This window comes from Vanessa atalanta, chromosome 4 (genome assembly GCF_905147765.1).
Source record: "Vanessa atalanta chromosome 4, ilVanAtal1.2, whole genome shotgun sequence".
NCBI lineage: Eukaryota > Metazoa > Arthropoda > Insecta > Lepidoptera > Nymphalidae > Vanessa > Vanessa atalanta.
This window is the reverse complement of record NC_061874.1, coordinates 2,255,551-2,275,104: the sequence shown is the minus strand read 5'-3', so window position 1 is coordinate 2,275,104 and position 19,554 is coordinate 2,255,551. Positions and strand designations below refer to the sequence as shown.

The 19,554-nt window shown below is 31.1% G+C and overlaps 3 protein-coding genes across 4 annotated transcripts in view; 1 reads left to right on the top strand and 2 right to left on the bottom strand.

The window, feature by feature from the left end:
• Positions 1 to 11,762, bottom strand: part of LOC125077875 (phospholipid-transporting ATPase VD) — a 59,911-nt gene extending 48,149 nt beyond the window's left edge. For both annotated transcript variants that reach the window (XR_007120781.1, XM_047689981.1), the window contains exon 1: positions 10,603 to 11,762. Coding sequence is in view for 1 of the 2 variants with exons in the window: in XM_047689981.1 (XP_047545937.1) it covers positions 10,603 to 11,417 (815 nt within the window). In the remaining variant the exon portion in view is untranslated. The remainder of the gene's footprint in view (positions 1 to 10,602) is intronic.
• Positions 11,763 to 12,196: 434 nt separating this feature from the next.
• LOC125077584 (rab GDP dissociation inhibitor alpha) lies at positions 12,197 to 14,074 on the top strand. The gene has a single exon (XM_047689539.1). The coding sequence runs from the start codon at positions 12,320 to 12,322 to the stop codon at positions 13,649 to 13,651; it is 1,332 nt and encodes a 443-aa protein (XP_047545495.1). The 5' UTR covers positions 12,197 to 12,319; the 3' UTR covers positions 13,652 to 14,074.
• An 18-nt stretch (positions 14,075 to 14,092) lies between these two features.
• On the bottom strand, positions 14,093 to 19,312 carry LOC125077583 (beta-alanine-activating enzyme). The gene is made up of 6 exons (XM_047689537.1): positions 18,934 to 19,312; positions 18,018 to 18,853; positions 17,036 to 17,906; positions 15,751 to 16,066; positions 14,980 to 15,243; positions 14,093 to 14,568 (listed from the first exon to the last, which is right to left on the bottom strand). Exons 1-6 carry the CDS (start codon positions 19,161 to 19,163, stop codon positions 14,182 to 14,184), a joined length of 2,904 nt encoding a protein of 967 aa, XP_047545493.1. The 5' UTR covers positions 19,164 to 19,312; the 3' UTR covers positions 14,093 to 14,181.
• Positions 19,313 to 19,554: the final 242 nt, after the last annotated feature.

The following is a 19,554-nucleotide window of genomic DNA, read 5'->3' as shown; positions in this document are numbered from 1 at the left end:
TAACATGGGTAAAATTTTAAGACAACATAATAAATATAAGATTTTAAATTAACATGGTTATTTTTATTACTAACAGTATTTAAAACGAGATATTTATATATAAATATAAAAAACATGGTAAATATCCCGTTTTAAATACTGTTAGTAACATAATAAATAATTTTGAACTCTAATAGTCGTTTATATTTTCTCATTTCGGTTAACAATAAGTAAAAATAATAAGAAAACGATCCATAAGTATAGATAAACATATTGATATGGATAGATATATGTATGTATTTTTTCATAGCGTATTTCTTAAAGAATTGGCAACGTATGTAATTTGCTTGAAAGAGGCGGACAATTTATAGCATTAGTTTGAGACTTAGATGAGTATTGAATTAGGTATAGAGTGATAACGTAAACGACATTACTCGTGCCACGACGAACATACTTGTAGATGTATTCATAGATATATGTAGTAAAGTTACAAGGGCTGACCGTCATGATAACATGACAAAGCGTTATCTTAAACGTATCGATAAAATTACAAGGAAACACTGCCATAAAAAAGGATATTTAAAATGACCAAAACCACAGTGACTATAAGAGTAATTAGTTGTAAAAAATAAAATTTGTAGCTATAAAATATCGTTTATTGTCCCTGAATTGCTTTTGTTTCGTTCGAAATTTGAACGAGGATTTCGTGTCGCTGTGTTGTTCATACTCGTGCATGATTTAAAAAACTAAATTCATTTTAAAATGGCAAAGATATGAATAAGGTATGACGCACGAATGAAAAGTTTCGTTACGTGCTAGTGACATTAAATTTACGCTTGTCACGTCAATAGTCTAAACTTAAAGCGGGTGAAAAAACTTAAACGTTCTCCAAAACGCGATGTATATACTCTGGTAAAAGTTTGATGTGTAGTAGTTTTTTCGTACGAATAAAAATGTCTCCTATTATGTAAGTATTGATAAAATAGATATGTCTAGATTTCTAAATGAGGTTACGTTGTAAGCTAAACTTATTTGCGTTGAAAATTTAAGAAAATGAAAAAAAAAAATTTCAAAGAATATATTTCATAAACCTATTTTTAAAAAATTACGATCTTCTTTTTTGGATTCGAAGCGCAAACGCAAACAACACTATCTAACTCCTCTGACGTCACAAAAATCACTACGGACGAAATGTTGAACGGTCCTGTGACACTTTTTTTCCGATATTGTGTGACATGAGGTGTGAGTTTTCCGCGCGGCATATCGGTAACGACCAATCGAGCAAGGTCAACGACGTACATCCACCTCTTAAAATGAACATTTCGTGGACGCTAAATTGTATAGTTTCATTACAAGACCAGACAAGGAAAGTCAACATAAAAATAAATCGAATTTACTTAACAAATATAATTAAAAGAGTAATAAGAAACCGTAAAACGAACTCAAATTTGCGAAACTGCTAAGTCATATTTATTGAAACAATTGTCTTATTAATGCGAATTCACATATTTCGTCTTCTCATTCAAATATATAAAAATGCACTATATTTGTATACAATATTTCGCGGTTCACGCACTCTTCCTTCAAAGTCTTATAGGGAATATCCCATTATTGAGCTCTAGGAACCATCCTCTACGATTTGGACGTATTTCGCTGCTCCAATGCGATGAATTTTAAACACATTTTAAGTACCTGGTAATTTTAGTGGCCCTAGCCTGAATTTGAATCTATAATTATAAATTGAAACTCAAGTGTTCCAAATGTATGAGCCATCTTATAATAATGATAGAATAAAAAAAAAATGTACGTCAATTTGGAATAGTGGCTATAAGCCTTAATGTGTTTCAGTTTCAGGGTGATGCGGGTAATTTAATAATACATTCGGTGTACGATTCCACATAGAGCGAGTAGCGACCTTCACACCTTGAATCAACGAAATCAAACCGATGACGATCGAAAGTAGCTTACTGTTACAGTTCATGCTTCGTTCACACGAACACATTACTAGTCGAGTACTCTAGGCGAGTTGCCAGTTTCATACGCATTCGTTTCTTAGTAGCACCGCGTTAACGGTATTCTTTGGTAACTGTTGTAGCTGATGTTGTAAATTAATGACTTTAACAATATCTAAACCAACTTCGTTTATAAAATTTTATACATATAACTGTATATAATAAAATATCATTTATGCCATGATGGAGTTTTTCAATAAAAAATCTCAGTAACAGCCTGTTGAGTATTTAAAAATTAACTTGGTAGTGTTAAAATTCTGCTCTTCTATCTTCAGAATTATCGGATTGGCGTTTCGACAGACGATGAGATAGAAGTAATAGAGTACCCTGAATTAGCACACACATTTGTTCTCTATAATGTCAGTTCAGAATTGCTGTTGGCCAATTTCAAATGCTAAGTATTGCTACTTGGCAGTAGAATATATTATGAGTGGCTGGTACCACTCTGAAGGGCTTGCACAAAGCTCTACCAGTATACGTTATATAATATTTCATACGTAAATACGAAATATGCAATAAGAAGCAATAATTCTATGTCAATAAACATTATGAACTATACAAACTCCTTCGTGTGGTTTATTTCAAATATAGAATGCAACGTTCAAATAACGATGTTGTAAAGTTATGTTGCATAATAAACGAATCTGTTTACAGTACTGTAAATTATTTAAAGAGCCATCCATCGATCACTCGACACCAGCCTGTTATAATATTAAAAACCAATTTTCTTTGTTACACATTTACTTAAGTGACACTTTGACGTTGTAATCACATATTAACGATAAAGAAAATTATCTGTAAAATATCAGTTACCTCGTCATTTCCTTGTAATGACGATAAATTTAATTAGCGATATATTCTTTCTTTCCATCATATCTATTTTAATACTAGCTGTTTCTCGTAACTCCGCCCGTGTTGTATATTTTTCGCTTTTAATTCTGTTACGTCTATCGTATTCTATTTTGACAGGGTTACATCTTTCGTGGTTGGTATGTAATGAAGCGTGTTAAAAAGGCATTATCAAAGTTACGCGAATATGTTTCGCTATCAGTGACAATGTCGAAATCATTTACAGTCGCTTCGCACAAACGCTCATAAAATTTAATTGAAGATGCGTATCAAAATTGATGAGTATTTTTTATATATCTTAAAGTTATCATTTTTTTAGATAATTTATTTACATTAATATTCATTATAATATCTTAACATATTTTTATTAACTGTAAACCTCTTTAAATATTGGAAAAATATGCATTAAAAAAAAAAAGAATACCAGTGAATGAACTAACTCTATAAATAACTCCGGTTTAAAGATACTTATCAACGTAATCGTTGCAAAAACTATTTATTGATTAAAATTATCTCTTGGTTGTTAAGTATATCATCGAGATAAAAATTACTTGACACCTATTTACCATCACTTCAGATTTAGATTAATTTAGTCTTTTATTATCTATATATTACTGATAATATATATATGAAATATGAATTTAGCTTCTGCAGCGTTGCATTTTTTAGCTTGAAAAATGGCGGTTATAATTTAAGATATTATTTTACACCTCTGTCGATTTATTATATATTCAACATATTTATAAAAGTCGGACTTTGAAAATACTTTTTTGGATATATAATAAAATTTTGATAGAAAAAAGTAATAAAATAAAATAGAAAGATAATCGTCAGTAAGTCATCGGAAGTAAAAGTCATTAATAATTCCCAGTAATGTGTGATTCGTGCAGAACATGATTGTGTGTAAAGTACGCTTAGGGGGTGTCTCGCGTGTCAACATCGAGTCCAATGCCAAACACGCTTCAATGCCAAAAGTACTTAAAACTGAAGTGCAAGCATTTTTATTTACTGTTTTATGAATTTATTTATGTTAGCTAGATATTAAAAACAGAAATATATTATGCACCATTTAAAAGCATCGATGTTTAAAACATTTCTTAAAATTTAGAACGTGTATCGTTTTCTGGTGTATATAAATACATTAAAATATTACGGATTTAAGTGGTATGGTTTTGATTTTAGTTGAACCGTGCATTTTGTAAGATCCAACTAAGGACACGATTGTTAAGCATGTGCAATCGAATAGGAAAGGTTTACAACCACTTGTATGACGGTGAGAAACCATTCCATCAAAACAAGCATCCACAAAGGTTTTGGCGTGAGGTAAACGTAACGGCCGAAAACCGTAGAGTTGGCTGTAACGGCTGTAAAAGTTAACAATATCAAACTATTTCTTCGTTCAATTTACACATGCACTAAGCTAATGATATCGAAATAAAATTGATTAATAAATAAACTTATTTGTATTGGCTACAGTCATTTACATACACAGGAGTATTTTTATTAACTTATATGTTTGCAATACAATAATTTTCATTTAAATTTGTCTGTGGTATAATTATAATAAATAAAGAAGTATACTCCGCATAAACACGGGAAGAAGTACTTAACTGTTTACATTAATACTAGACTGGTGAACGGAAACATTTGAACGACATTACGTGATTCAGATAAAATATCAATGATCATAAACTATAAATACTTAATCCGAGTGTGTATTGTTTGTATAGATAAGTATAGAAACAATTATCTATTATACTTGAGATACTAATGATTTAATAAACTTGTAATAAATATTTTATTTATTAATATTATTTAAATAGTTTGTTGAAATTTGAATGTTTTCTAGTTCAACTATTTGCATGAAAATCCTATTCCCTATAGCAATTATTAAGGGCTTATTGACACGAATCACTTCCAATGTCCAGAGGAATTGTCCGAGGAATTAGTTTCGAATGTCTTTTGTTATTGTTTCATACAGTGTTAACGTTTTATGAAATGATATTCCCTAGCCGATGAATGTGAATGTCCCTTATTTCTGAACCGAATAAAGGAGCAGAGAGATATGTAAACTAACAATTAATGTACCAAAGGTGAATTTATATTTTATGCTATATTTCTTAGGGTTTTCGGTATAAGTCCAAAGGGCAAGGGCTTAAAGCTCATATGCCGAGGTGCCATAATATTGTTCTATTTTCGGTGAACATTAAACCATTTTTATAAAACAATTTACTTAAAATCACCAATTCCTCATAGTGCAAAATCATGTCAGGTGATTTTTAATGTATGTGAATTCAAAGATCTTGGCTGGATCTGAGCATAGAATATTCAAACGTCCTTATCAGTTTCATTAGTTTCCCGAATGGCATTTGAATAGATTCAACCGGATTGAATGATCGCATTCACTCTAATGAAACCTACGATCATGAGTCAGATAATCTAGTGTCCTTTGAAACGATTCATTTGCAATTATATTGACTTGGAACTTTGCATTTTGCTGTAAGTAAATTTTATAGTTGATTGAGTTTATAAAATTCATTTATATATATTATTATTAACTTAGTATTGATTTCTTCGTTGCTCCCGTGGCTAGCTAATAAGGCCATAGATTCCGGGGTCTTGGATTCAAAGTGTACCCTACATGGGGTCAATAAAAAGCTAGGATTTTATTTTGAGAAATTACACCTTTGGATGCTACTTCTGATCTCTCTCCGGTCGTGTCATATTTCCGCCACGACAGAATAAAAGTTTCGGAAAAGAGACTGAACTTTTGTTGCGCACATAAATAATACTAATTATAATAATTAATAATTACAATAAAACTTCAAACAATAATAAATCAGGAAGTCACGGTATAGCATAATATTATAAATTTATTTTTGGGTTCATTTAAATTTCAATTACAGCAAGGTACGGCAAGCTATATCAAGGCATCTGCATGATATCTCAAGAGTTATTTCTATATTAATCATCCTATTTCGAGTTCGTTATAAATTACAATTAATTAAACTCTACATTATTAACTAAATTTGTAAATTACAAAGAAATATAATTTTCTCTCGAATATATAACTGTATTTTAACACATTATATGTTGTTTATAATAATTATTAACTATATTAAGACTTACATAATAATAAAATGATTATTTTTAATTATATTCTAAATATTAATTAGATTTCGATCTTAAAGCGCGTACATACTATAAATATAAAATATACGTATGTGTGACTGACAGAATTGACTGTACCAAACAAAACTCCAAAAATTTTACTATGTTAGTAACATTTTTAATATGATTTATTTCGCATGTTGTTTTTGAGAACTTATCTATTTAAATGTAAATGCTTTTTGCATTAGAAATATCTTTACTAAGTCGAAAAACTTGTACTTATGGTCGTTCAATAGTCGAATTCGCCTAGAATTATTATTGGAAATTTTAGGAAGACAAAACGATAAGACTTGAATATATCGAAAACAATTTTGTTCTAACACTAAATCGAATAGATTCCAAACTGAAAAAATATAACTGGTTGACCAGAACTGTTTTGCCTTTGCTTACGTACATAGATACTAATATTATACTTGTTTTTTTATTTGTTTATTTAACGTGTTTATGTGATTGTTTTATAGAAGTGCAAAATGGAAGTTATTATTTAATGTGATTTCCTGCTTTGTATGTACTTTATATGGATTCATGTCTTATGCATACACTGATAGGTTTCTAAGTGTGTGTGGGATGTGTGCAGAGATATATATACAAAAGACATAACACATAAAATGCTCGGCGGTATTTATGATAGTAATAATATATTTTCAAGTTTATAAAAATGTTTCTTGTGTTTGTTATTAATCAAACCTAATCAATCTTTATGTTTAATGACGAAATAATTTTCGGACGGTCGAAATCTATAATAATAAATGAATGAAGAAACGTAGTTTTTGTAATAACTCCTTAACAAATATAATATATACATATTTATATAAATCTTATATCAAAAGATGCAGTGCGTTTGAAGCGTACTTAAACCTTTTAAGTAAATATACATATAACTTGCTTTAAACTATAAACTACAATCAATCGTCGAATTGAAATAACAAGATTTTTTAACAATTTCGTATTGATAAGTGTTTGTATGAAAAATAAAAATGATATTATCATATTATCGATATGATATCTGTCAAAATTAACGTTAATTGTTATTGTAAACAGTTCAAGAAATTATTATAGTAGTTATATTAAGTTTAGAGTAATGAACTTTAAACAACACCGATTATGCTATAAAATTCATCTTTAGGTTTAATTTATCCAAACTAGGTTTTGTAACAAAAATGTATATTGGATAAACAAATTATTCATGAAGTTATCAAACCATGGCGTGCAACGGCTTTATCAATTGTTTCTGACATTACAGAACTATATTTAATTTATATATTTTCTGTTGTTCACATTATGTCAAAATAAAAAAATATATGTGGAACATTAGACATCAGGTGTAACCAGGCTATATATATATATATATGATAAATTTGTTGGTTTTTTTTTTTTTTGTTAAACAATGTTCGTTGGAAAGTTAGTTAGGACTGAAAACTTATTTTTTAATTACATATAATATTTACTAGTTTTCGAAAGTAATTTAAGTTCATTTTAAAAACGTTTGAACGCAAGGTATGAATAACAAGTAAGTGTTGGTAATTTTTAGATTGCAACTTAAAGAGAAAGGATTTTTTTTTAAAACACTAATTTTGGTACCATATCAATACGATATCTTTTCCGCACCTTATCATCGTCAGCGCGGAATAGCACTCCTTAAACCCGTCGTACGTCATGTCTCCATAAATATGAATGGATGTCACTGACTAATATCTTGTAAAGCGGTAAATATTTTAGTTATAACTCCCAAATAGTGTCACGTTATATGCCGACATTAAAAAAAAACTACCGGAAATTTTACAAAGTAGTAGTAATACCCTCAAAGAATATATAATATATCATTGAATTGAAAGATCGTTCTGGGGTATAAAGTTGATTCAATTTTGGTCATTTCGTTAAATATACAGCCATTGTTTCGAAAGCAATATGTGAAGTAGGAAAACCGCGATGACTATCTCATACCATTTAATTAAATATAACAATTTATTTTTATTTTTCTTGAACTTTAGCTTAACTTTTATATTATAAATGTAAGTAATTTTTATATAACCGCATGATAAGTATAATAATCATATTAAAAATATTGCTCCTGATATTATAAACGGAGAATCATACAAACCAAATCATCGTTATTTATTTTTTTGTTTGTATATACGTTAATCACACGAATGCAAAATGAAAAACAAAAACCATGTTGGTTGGTACACACAATCTATGTAGTAAGTTTTTAATTCTGGTTTCATTAAAAAAAGTAATTAAGATTAAATAATACAATCAAATCTAATGGAACGGCTGAATAACTCTGTCATAATAAAAAAACTTTGAACATTTCATTTATTCAGCGTCACTCGTTGAAGATACGAAGAGATAAGGTAATTTGCCTCAATATAATTTATTGCTTGATATTTTATATGACAGCTGTTTTGGACTGGATCTGTGATTTTATTATATAATTAAAAAATAAATTATAATTATTTTTTTATTCATATCTTGGCGTTCTGACTAATGGGCCACCCGGTGGTAGGTCGTCACCGCCCAAAGACTTTACTTTTCTTTATTGTACACCACTAAGAAAAAAAAATTCAATACGGATATTAAATTGGACCTTATCGCTACATAGCGATCTCTTCCAGGCAACCAAAGGTGTAGGTTAGAAAGCTCATAGAATATGCTAAAGACATTGGCGCTACAGAAATATTAACCATACCTTCCCTTATTCCCTTTTCTCTAATTTATCTCTCAAATCGTCAATGCGCCACCAACATTAGGAACTAAATAGCTATATCTCTTGTGTCTATGGTTTCCCTTACCCTTCCAACTGGGACTCATAATACTTTGTATTGCTGTTTGGGGGTACAATATTAAAAGAGTGGTGCCTACCTAGACGGGCTTGCAAACAGCCGTACCAAGTTAAAATTCATATCAATTTGATTATTATTCTTAAATGTTCATATAGTGGGAATAACTATTACGATTATTACGCACGGCATAGAGAAATGAGCCGGATCTAGAGTAGTGAAAGTAACTTACGTGAAATATCAATAAGCTACTAAGTTATGCAAATTGGAACGCTCTTACTTAGTTCGTAAAAGCAGATTTGCCGGCTTTTACAAACTTCTTTAAATCATACATACGTTTTTTCACTCCGCGTAACGTATTATTGTAATACAAGTTTCGTCGGAGCATGTGTCATAACTAAGTTTTAAATTTCATGTTTGTCGGCGACAGTGAAACGCACTTTCTCATTACTAACCCTAATATTTAATAGACTTGTATCATATTCTAAAATTTATCATTTTATTAATTCCTTTTACATTTACATTATAACCATGTGAAAAGAGAAATCTAGGCAAAGGCGTTTAAGTTTTAGGAAATAATTTCTAGATGATTCAATAGACTAATATAATTATTTTTAATGGTAAAATAGTATAAATGTGGTGTTGCACCTAACTGTTATTTCACAAATGTACAAAAAAGGATTGTAATATTCTCAGGACTTTTACCTAACAGATTTGATTGTTTACATCATCCCTTGTTTGAATCCTTACATCACACCTGGCTATATTATTTTTTACAAAAAAAAAAAAACTATTGCTTGTATTCTTGTATCCTAATAGAATGGGGGCAAATAATAAGGGAATCCCCGTCCAGTGTTCAACATTAAATGATGTTGCATTGGATTAAATAAAATTAGACTTTGTTAATCATCTGTTTCTTCAACATTCAGTACTAAATAAATTATTAGCACTTGTTGAATGAAAATAAATAACTAATTTTTAAATTAGTTTACTCCATAATTTTTTAAAATGATTTGTAAATTGTTGTTGTAAAAATGACCTGTTGGTCAAAATATGTTGTTTATATATTTACAATATTTTATGTTGTTTATATTATTTACTTATTTGTAATCAACATTATTTATAATTATATGATTTATACATCAAACATAGCCAAAGAGAGGTGCCATAATTTTCGTTAAATAAAAATCAATACAATAACCGGTTGATCAACAATACATATTATTATTTATTATTATTATGATTTGACAATTTTAATAACATCTTTTATTATAGTTTTCAATTATAATCAAAGTTTAATGCCATACTAACCAATGTTTACATTATTTATTCAAACTAAAAAAGCCATTCCTTTTATTAAATAAACTAGTAGGTATATGCTCTATGATTAATCACATCAATTATTTACTCTATGCCCTAGTATTAAAGCAGTGAATAGCATTGATAATGGGTACTTTTTATGACTATATTTATTGCCCAGTATTATTAACATAATATAACATGAATATATTGAGTGTAAGGTCAGCAAAAAAAATAAGGGTATGATAATAATTTGATTACAAATATTGCTTTTTTGGTTTTCACCTGAATTTATAAACATGTGGAATATTTTTAAAAGCATATTATGTTATTGTCGTTGTATATAACTTGATTAATTTTTTATATCTTTATAAGGCAATCTTACGGGACTTTACATTACTTAAACAAAATGTCCATAAAATATTGAGAATGTATTTATTATGAATGTTATTTAAATGAATATGAAAAATAGTATTGTTTTATATCTGAATAAATATTGAATAAATACTCACTTTTTGTAGACTCTGCAAAAAGAATTATTAATTCTCTTGTCGGATAGATGTCTACGACGGTCCTCAAAGAGATCCTTGATAGCTGTTACACCAAGCACAAACAACACTGGTAGCATTGCCACTTCCTTCCCAAATGCATTGATAGCAGGCACCCAGTTTAATAACACAATAAAAATAAAGTACACATTTGCAATCCTGTGAAACTGTTCAAATAGATTTTTAGGTATGAAAGACAGCAGTGTATATTTAGTAGTCCTGATTTTATTATTGCATCTCTGTCCATTTGGATGGTCTTTAGGGGGCGTTTTGTCGGGAACAAGGTGATTTGGGATGACTATTAAGTGTCTATTGTCGACGGCGGGTTGCTGACGGCGCATAAGCCAAAAAACTGCGCGACGCCAAGGTGCTACTACTGACGCTCGACGTAAGGTATATATGGAGTCAGAGCGTGATGCTTGACGGGAGTGATGCCCTCGAACTGAAGACAGGCGTGGTTGAGCACTAGCTGCCACAGGTTCCCTATGTCCCGGTGGTAATATGAAATCTGTACGACTCCCGGTTCTACTGTGTCCTGAACCGGTAGCCGCGCGTGGCCCTTCCCCAATTTGACCATGGGACAGAGCGCGTTGATGTCCTCGTAAAGCCGACTTGAGAGCTGGCCGAACGCTAGTCGGGTTTCCTGCCAGCATTGGCACCCCTCCATGACTGATGGATCGTGAATGTCCTTTCGCTTTCGGAAAAAGATAAGTTTGCTCTGGTGCTCCTGGCAGACTTGGTACAGCTGAAGGAGTTTCTCCACTTCCTTCTGTTGACATTTTTATTCATCTGAAGGTCGTTCGGTTTACTTTTTCCTTGCATTTAAAATCTCGGTATTTAGTGTGCCAGACCGTATAATTTAATGGTCTCAATACAACTAAAGAGAATGTGTTGAAAATTCGAAGCATATGGTTTAAAATCATCTGTTCACTTTATTAAACATCACTAACGTTCATATTTCAGAAATACACAAAAACCTTATATGTGATTTAGAAAGTTTTAAAACTGAAAACATTTTTGACGAATATAAAGATAACAATACAGCAATATTTGATCACCACGAAAGAAACAGTCACACATGAAGTATGCACGAGACAAACTCAAAAACAAGCAAAGACAGCAAAGTTGACCGACCGACTGACAGGTGACAACGTGACAGTGACAATGATATAATTCGTTACAGGCTGACGTTGGAGTTAAGGTGTTACTATAAAACGAAATTACCACTGTACAGAACCTTGTAGTTAAATCTCTTATTTAATCATAAAAATATGTTATTTTTTTATTTAATACTGTATCTTTAATATTGTAATTGAAAACTTACATAAATGTGAACATTGAAGAATCATATAATTGTATTTTCATTCCTGGGTTAAATTACTTCGGATATGTATATAAAATATAATTTGTATGATTTCTATTATTTTTTATCAACTATTATTAAAACACGATATAAATTCTAATTAATTCCTTTGCCTATCTTATAATGACTTTGTAAAAATTATACTTGCTTATGACTCAGTTAGGTTGCTAATGTTGGTATCAATATTAACTCGTCGACGTCATCGCCGGCAGACATATTCGTTTGATTTTCTAAATCTTCCGACATTTTGACATTTGTTCTCCGGTTCTTAGTGTGTTTTATCGTATAAGAATTTAATTCGAAGCACTTTTTGTCAGCATGGATGAAGAATACGATGCAATTGTTTTGGGCACCGGCCTAAAAGAGTGCATTCTTAGTGGTATGCTCTCCGTGTCTGGAAAAAAGGTTCTACACATTGATCGTAACAAGTATTACGGTGGTGAATCTGCGTCAATTACCCCGTTAGAAGAATTATTCGCAAAGTTCAACGCGCCGGCACCGGATGAAACGTATGGTCGAGGCCGTGACTGGAATGTTGATTTAATACCCAAATTTTTAATGGCGAATGGACTCCTTGTAAAACTACTGATCCATACGGGCGTTACCCGGTATTTGGAGTTCAAGTCTGTCGAAGGTAGCTATGTGTACAAAGGTGGTAAAATATCCAAAGTACCCGTTGATCAAAAGGAGGCCCTTGCATCTGATCTAATGGGAATGTTTGAGAAGAGGCGGTTCCGAAACTTTTTGATTTATGTGCAAGACTTCCAAGAAGAAGATTCTAAGACATGGAAGGATTTAGATCCGAGCACAGCCAACATGCAATCCCTCTATGACAAATTTGGGCTTGACAAAAACACTCAAGATTTTACCGGTCATGCTTTGGCACTTTATCTAGATGATAGCTACCTCCAGCAGCCCGCTATTCAAACAATTCGTCGTATCAAGTTATATTCCGATTCTCTTGCCCGATATGGTAAGTCACCATACTTGTACCCAATGTATGGCTTGGGTGAGTTGCCTCAAGGTTTTGCCCGACTCTCAGCCATCTATGGGGGTACCTACATGTTAGATAAGCCCATTGACGAGATTGTTCTTGATGAGGTTGGAAGGGCTGTAGGTGTACGTTCTGGAACTGAAGTGGCTAGATGCAAACAGGTCTATTGTGACCCTAGCTATGTTCCTGAAAGAGTTCATAAGAAGGGAAAAGTCATTCGTTGTATTTGTTTGTTAGATCATCCTATTACCAACACTAAAGATGCTCTGTCTACCCAGATTATCATCCCGCAAAAGCAAGTTGGAAGAAATTCTGATATCTATGTATCTCTGGTGTCCTATACTCACCAAGTTGCCGCCAAGGGCTGGTTCATTGCTATGGTGTCTACCACCATTGAGACTAATGACCCAGAGACTGAAATTAGACCTGGATTGGAACTCTTGGGACCCATCAGGCAAAAGTTTATTTCAGTGTCAGACTACTATGAACCTACAGATGATGGCAGCCAAAGTCAAATCTTCATCTCTGAATCATATGATGCGACTACACACTTTGAAACAACTTGCTTAGATGTTCTTAAAATTTACAAAAGGGGCACTGGTGAAGATTTTGATTTCTCCAAAGTAAAACTGGAACTGGGAGAGGAAGAACAGTAAATATTGCCGTATTATATATATATTGCTTGTTAATTTTGAATATTTGTTTATATACTGGCTAAAGTAATTAATAAATGTTCATTAGGGATTATGGGAAAAAAAATTATAAGCTTCGATAAGTTGCTGTAGAGATGTTTGAGCAGTGCTCCTCCATTTGTTACTCCCAGCTGTTTTATTTTACTGAACAATAATCAAAAAGTATAAGGATTGTTATTTATAAGATTTATTCAACATTTAAGGTTGCTTTTATATATAATTTAAGAAATATGAGGCATGTAATGATCTGCACAAGTAGTTATGTGCATTGGTAATGCATTCCATTCCGATACTTTTTCATCATGTATCCATATCATATTTGATAACATGTCAATGTATGAATGCTCATTATAAAACTAAATGTTCTGTGTAAGATCATATTAAATAAAATTACATTATAACAAATGTGTTTATTTCATTGGAACCTTTATACTATTATTTATAATACATATGACTAGAACAATTTTAGTTTAATTTTTAACATTATGTAACAATTATAAATATAGTGCATATTTGATTGAGTACAAGTGGTCATTTCTACATCCAATAAAAATGTAATCACCATATATAGCGGGCGTTGAAAATGTTTCATTTGGTAGGTGATATTCAGAGATAATAGCACCCTTTTCTGAGTCTAAGATGGACAATATTCCATTATTGGAGGCAGCTAGGATCATTTTGTCACTTAAACTACGTGGTGTTGAATAAACTGGAGATGTAAGTTGAGTTTTCCATTGTAAGCTTGGTTGAAAGTTTTTAACTACGATACTGTACACATTACTGTCGTGACAACCAAATACCATTTGCCATTTAAATTTGTCAATTTCTTTAATGTAAATAGATGAAAATATATTTCCCTTTGCACCTTGATATTTCCAGATCTGTAAAAAAATAAAAACAAGTTGATAATGTTGATATAGATATGCAGTATGCACGACACTTAATTTAAGCCCGTCCAACAAAAAAACTGTCTCAAAAGTCAGAAACCGGAAAGAAATAGGTGACGTAACGGAAAGTAAGTAGGTAAAATATCACCATATGGAATTAAAACACAGTGTATATGTAAAAACTAATAAAAAAAACTTTATTTTTGGTATGGTACAATTATTATTATATGCTCTAATAATTTATTACTCTGAGTAGGCGTCGAACTACTAAATTGTACAGGCATTACGCTTGTAACTATCCACTTAAATACGTAGAACAGTCAACAAAAAAACCAACTCAATCCATTTCAACGCGCATAGCAAAAAACATTCTAGACATTACACAGTATTCTAAATGTATCTAACCTTGATGCCTTTTTCAACTGTTCGACAATGTATTTCTCCATTTACCTCCGCGAATACTACATATTTATCATTGTCGTAAAGCACGGGACTTGCAAACACAGGGCTATCAAGCGTGCCTCGCCAAGCCACACTTTTTGACTCAATGTGTACACTTGCACAAACACCTGATAGTGTACCCAGGACAATATATTCATTTTTAGCAAGGACTAAATCGGCTGATATTGCCTGATCTGTTATGTGAATTGTATGTTTTATTTCTCCTGACTGTAAAAAATAATAATATTAAGCATTATACATAGGTACACTACCTAAAATTTGAATCAATTGAATAAATATCAGGCTCAATTTTATAACGACGATATTCGAAAAAATATATTAACAGTAAAGTCAACAGATATACAATATGTAGTTCGAATATAAGTACATAGTTATCGTTTAGATATCATTAAATACTAACAATGATAACAAAAGGCAGCTTGTTGAAATCAGACTTTATACCGCCAGATTACTGCTAGTTTTTAATTATTAAAGTTTGGAATGAATGTTTTCAATTTCATGATAACTGAGTCATATACAATTATTGCTCCAAATAAAATTTAAATTATGATCATCACAGATCATCAAATAAAGAGAGTCAATGTTAAACAAATTTAAAGAATTTCATTACTTTTTTTAACTTTACAAAAATTATGTACTTATAAGACTTAAGTTAATTTACCCAATTTGATTTTATATTATTTATCGATCCATTGGCTGATATTTTATCCTTACCATAATATCAATACATCGTATGTTCCCATCATAGGCGGCAATACAAAAGCATCCTTTATAACAAGTTCCTTTACTTTTAATCATAGATCCAACGTTTATACGCCATAGCTCTTCACATGTTTCTAACGTGAAGCATACGACGGTACCATCGTAGGTACCAACCATACCACACGGTGTTGTTAATGGTGCCTCGTTACAGCAAAAAACCGATGCTTCGACCCTCGATTTCACTTTGATAACTCCTTGCGTTATACCACTAATTGCGTCAACAACAACGATTTTCCCTGAGTGGCTGCCCACGGTCACGTACTGATTACTTAAACGGAGAGGCGAAACAAAATTAACACATAAATTAAAATATAAAATATTATCATGCTATCAATCCTTTTCAACATTATATCTAATAATAGGCGTATAAAAAAAAACTTATTAGTTAAGCTTGGTTTTCAATAAATAGTAACCAGAATGTTTTAATGTATTAAGGTCATATAATCGGAACTGATATTATAAATACGAAAGCAACTTTGATCATTGTGCCACGCTTTCACGTCTTAACTAATGAACGGATCATCATAAAATTATCCATACAGGTTGTCGGAGTATTGCAACCCCCTTCGCTGCCAGCGGAAACTAATGTTTTAAAAAATGCAATCAATTCGAGAAATATATTAATTAACGTAATATGCGTAGAGCTATTTTCGAGAACAATGACGATATTGGTGAATTGAGGTATGGTTTGGAGAATCACATGATTGATTTCCGAGACCATAAAAAATTAAGAATTAATAAATGATTAAAATAAACTGATAAAGTAATAGCCCATAAACGTCTCACGCTAAAATTATTAATTCATTTTTGATAAGACATATTTTGCTAGTACATAAAAATTGGTGCTGTTTATTATAGCAAAAATCCGATGATAATTATTTGCTACCAAATTCCCATTATTACGAAAAGAGAATATGTGAAGAAGAATACTTTTCATCAGACATTCATGATGGCTGATAAAAAGTATTCTGCTTAATGTGGTAGACCAAGTCCATGTACATTTTATAGTATTATATTTTATATATGTATGTATTAAACTGGCTGACAAACCTTAGTACATTACTAAGTTACGTTAAGTTTAATAAGATATTAATATTATATACTTATTTGTTACATTGATTGTACTTTGTATTTGATTAATAATTATTTATAAAAACGAATGATGAAAATATAGAATGATAGCAGTAGTAGATAGAATAGATAAAATAGTAGTAGTAGAAAGGGTTATTATACTTACAAACCATTTTGAAATAAAGTTGGAGATGCATCAACACATTTACCAGTGTCGTATGTCCAAACAACTACAAATTCTATAGGATTCCCTAAGTGGTTTTCTACTAATTTCTTATTATATTGAGCAGTTGATGCAGAACTTTCTGTGTTGGATCTCAATCTCTTCAACCTTCTCTTGCTATTCTTTTCATCAACACCTACTTCCTTAATAGCTAGCTGCATTATTTCGCCTATTGTACTTTTCTCAGTAATAAGATAAGGCAAGATAAGCTTGCCAAATTTGGGGCATATCAAGGATAATTTATTACATAAAGAAACAGCCAGAAAAGATGTACCACCAATTGCGAAGAACTCCTTGTCTTTTATATCTTCAAAAGTCAGGTTTCTATTTAAGGTCACCTTAAGTTCTTTCATTAAAATCACAGTCAAAGATTCCAGTGTGTGTGGTACTTGGGACTTTTCAAACATTTGAGATAGAATTTGTCTTGATGTCTTGCCGTGAGGATTCATTGGTAAGTTGTCAACCCTAATAATTTTGTCAGGCCAATGCTTATCATCAAGCTTACACTTCAAAAAGTCAGATAGCTCTCTACTTGTTAATGTTTCAGAGGAATAATAGACAACCAGGAGCATTGGCTTTGGTAACCAAATAGAGGAACAAGTCTTTACTCTAGGACATTGCATGATTGTGATCTCTATTGATTGTAAATTTATTTTGTGACCAAACCTCTTTATTATATCATCCTTACGGCCTCTGTAGTAAATTGTTCCATTTCTTATTTCGCCAATATCTCCCGTGTCAATATATTTTAAAGAATTATTTTCATCTGTTCCAGTAGCTTTATTTAAAATGGTACATTTTCTTGTTTTGCTAGCTGTAATTCAGGCAACAGATGTGTTAACAAAATAAATGTGATGATGTGTTAAAGAGAAACTTTATAGTACATCAGAATAAGAAAATAGATAAGAACAGTAAGGTTGCTTACCAAGAACAATTTTTCCTGTGTTTTTATTCTTGTGGGTAGGTTGTAATATAATTTCTGTCTCTGAAAGACATTTCCCTAAAGGTACTTCCCGATCGCTATTAATTTTATTCAAATCCAATTCAGCAGCACATGCCCAGCATGACATTTCAGTGACACCATAGAGGGTAAATATTTTTGTTTTATTTTTTACATCTTTTAGCTCCTTCAACCTCTTAATGCCACAGAATGGTTCTCCTCCCAGTGCTAATATTTTCAGTGTAGATTTTGCATTAAAGATTTTATATTTAATATCTGTGTTAGATTGTTGAAAGAATTTTGATGGTGTTGTTTGCCAAAATGTCACAGAGTTCTCATTATTTTCATGAAATAACACATCAGCTTTTTCTGGTGCAATAAGTAGGGACGCCCCATTCATGCAGGCTAACAGAATTTCAATCATGGAAGGGTCAAATGTCAGCGGTGTGGAAAAATATATGACATCATTTTGAGTAATATCAAACAGTTTAGTTAGATCATCTATATTGGGCTGCATGCATTGTACTGGTACCTGAATGTGCTTAGGCTCTCCAGTGCTGCCTGATGTCATTGCTATGTAAGAATGTTCAGGCAAATGTTTGTAATCATGTTGACTTCCATTTGGGTCCAAGTCATAAAAATGAATTACCAAATTAAAAACATGAACTGTTTTATCTGACTTCCTACCCAAAAAATCTGATAAACTGTCACTTTCTACATTTTGTGTTATGTGTATTAAAATCTTGAAATTAATTTTTTGTGTAACTTTCTCGAAATCCTGAAGATTTATAAACATAAAAGTTGTACTACATTTGTGAACCCTAAAAATAATAACATGGGATGAATGATTTACTCTTCTGTTTTAGTGTTCTTTTAAATATTAAATGAAAAACATACTTACGCAGCTATAACACAAGGAATGATTATGTTCCTTTCTGATATTAATCCAATAATCCCTTTTTTACATGTTAACTGTTGTAAATTTTGGGATATATATTCACAAACTCCATAGAGTTCAGAATATGTATAAGTTTTGTAGAAACCATTATCATAATGTCTTATGGCAATTCTGGAAGGGTATTTAGCACATGTTCGTACGAAAACATCATAATAACCGTATTTAAATTTCATTTGAATCGAATTGTAGTAACAAAATGTTTGATGAATTTAAAATTGTGTACTTGATAATTTTATACTTCTTCTTCAATTTCTACATAATAACAAATTTTTCACTACGATACAATTCGTAAAATTTAATTTAACTTGATTTAGGTACCTGCTATTTTCTATTTGTTTTTGTAAATAAAAATAATTTGATGTATCACAGATTAAATAAACATACAAGGTATCATGACATGTTATGTCATTCACTTTTTTCTTAAACTTATATAATTGCCTTGGGTACATTATTTTTCTAACTGATGGTTTATTTTTCTATAAGTTTTAATCGACAATTAAATTAAATTTAAAAAAGATCTCTGTTTCTTATTCTTTGTAGTTAAAAATTATTATATTGTTATAT

Coding starts and splice junctions, on each gene's coding strand:
- LOC125077583 (XM_047689537.1), bottom strand. CDS start 19,163: ATGAAATTTAAATACGGTTATTATGATGTTTTCGTACGAACATGTGCT. Junction 16,067..17,035: donor ACTTTATTTCAAAATGGTTT/GTAAGTATAATA, acceptor TCTCCGTTTAAG/TAATCAGTACGTGACCGTGG. Junction 15,244..15,750: donor TACGATGTATTGATATTATG/GTAAGGATAAAA, acceptor TATTTTTTACAG/TCAGGAGAAATAAAACATAC.
- LOC125077584 (XM_047689539.1), top strand. CDS start 12,320: ATGGATGAAGAATACGATGCAATTGTTTTGGGCACCGGCCTAAAAGAG.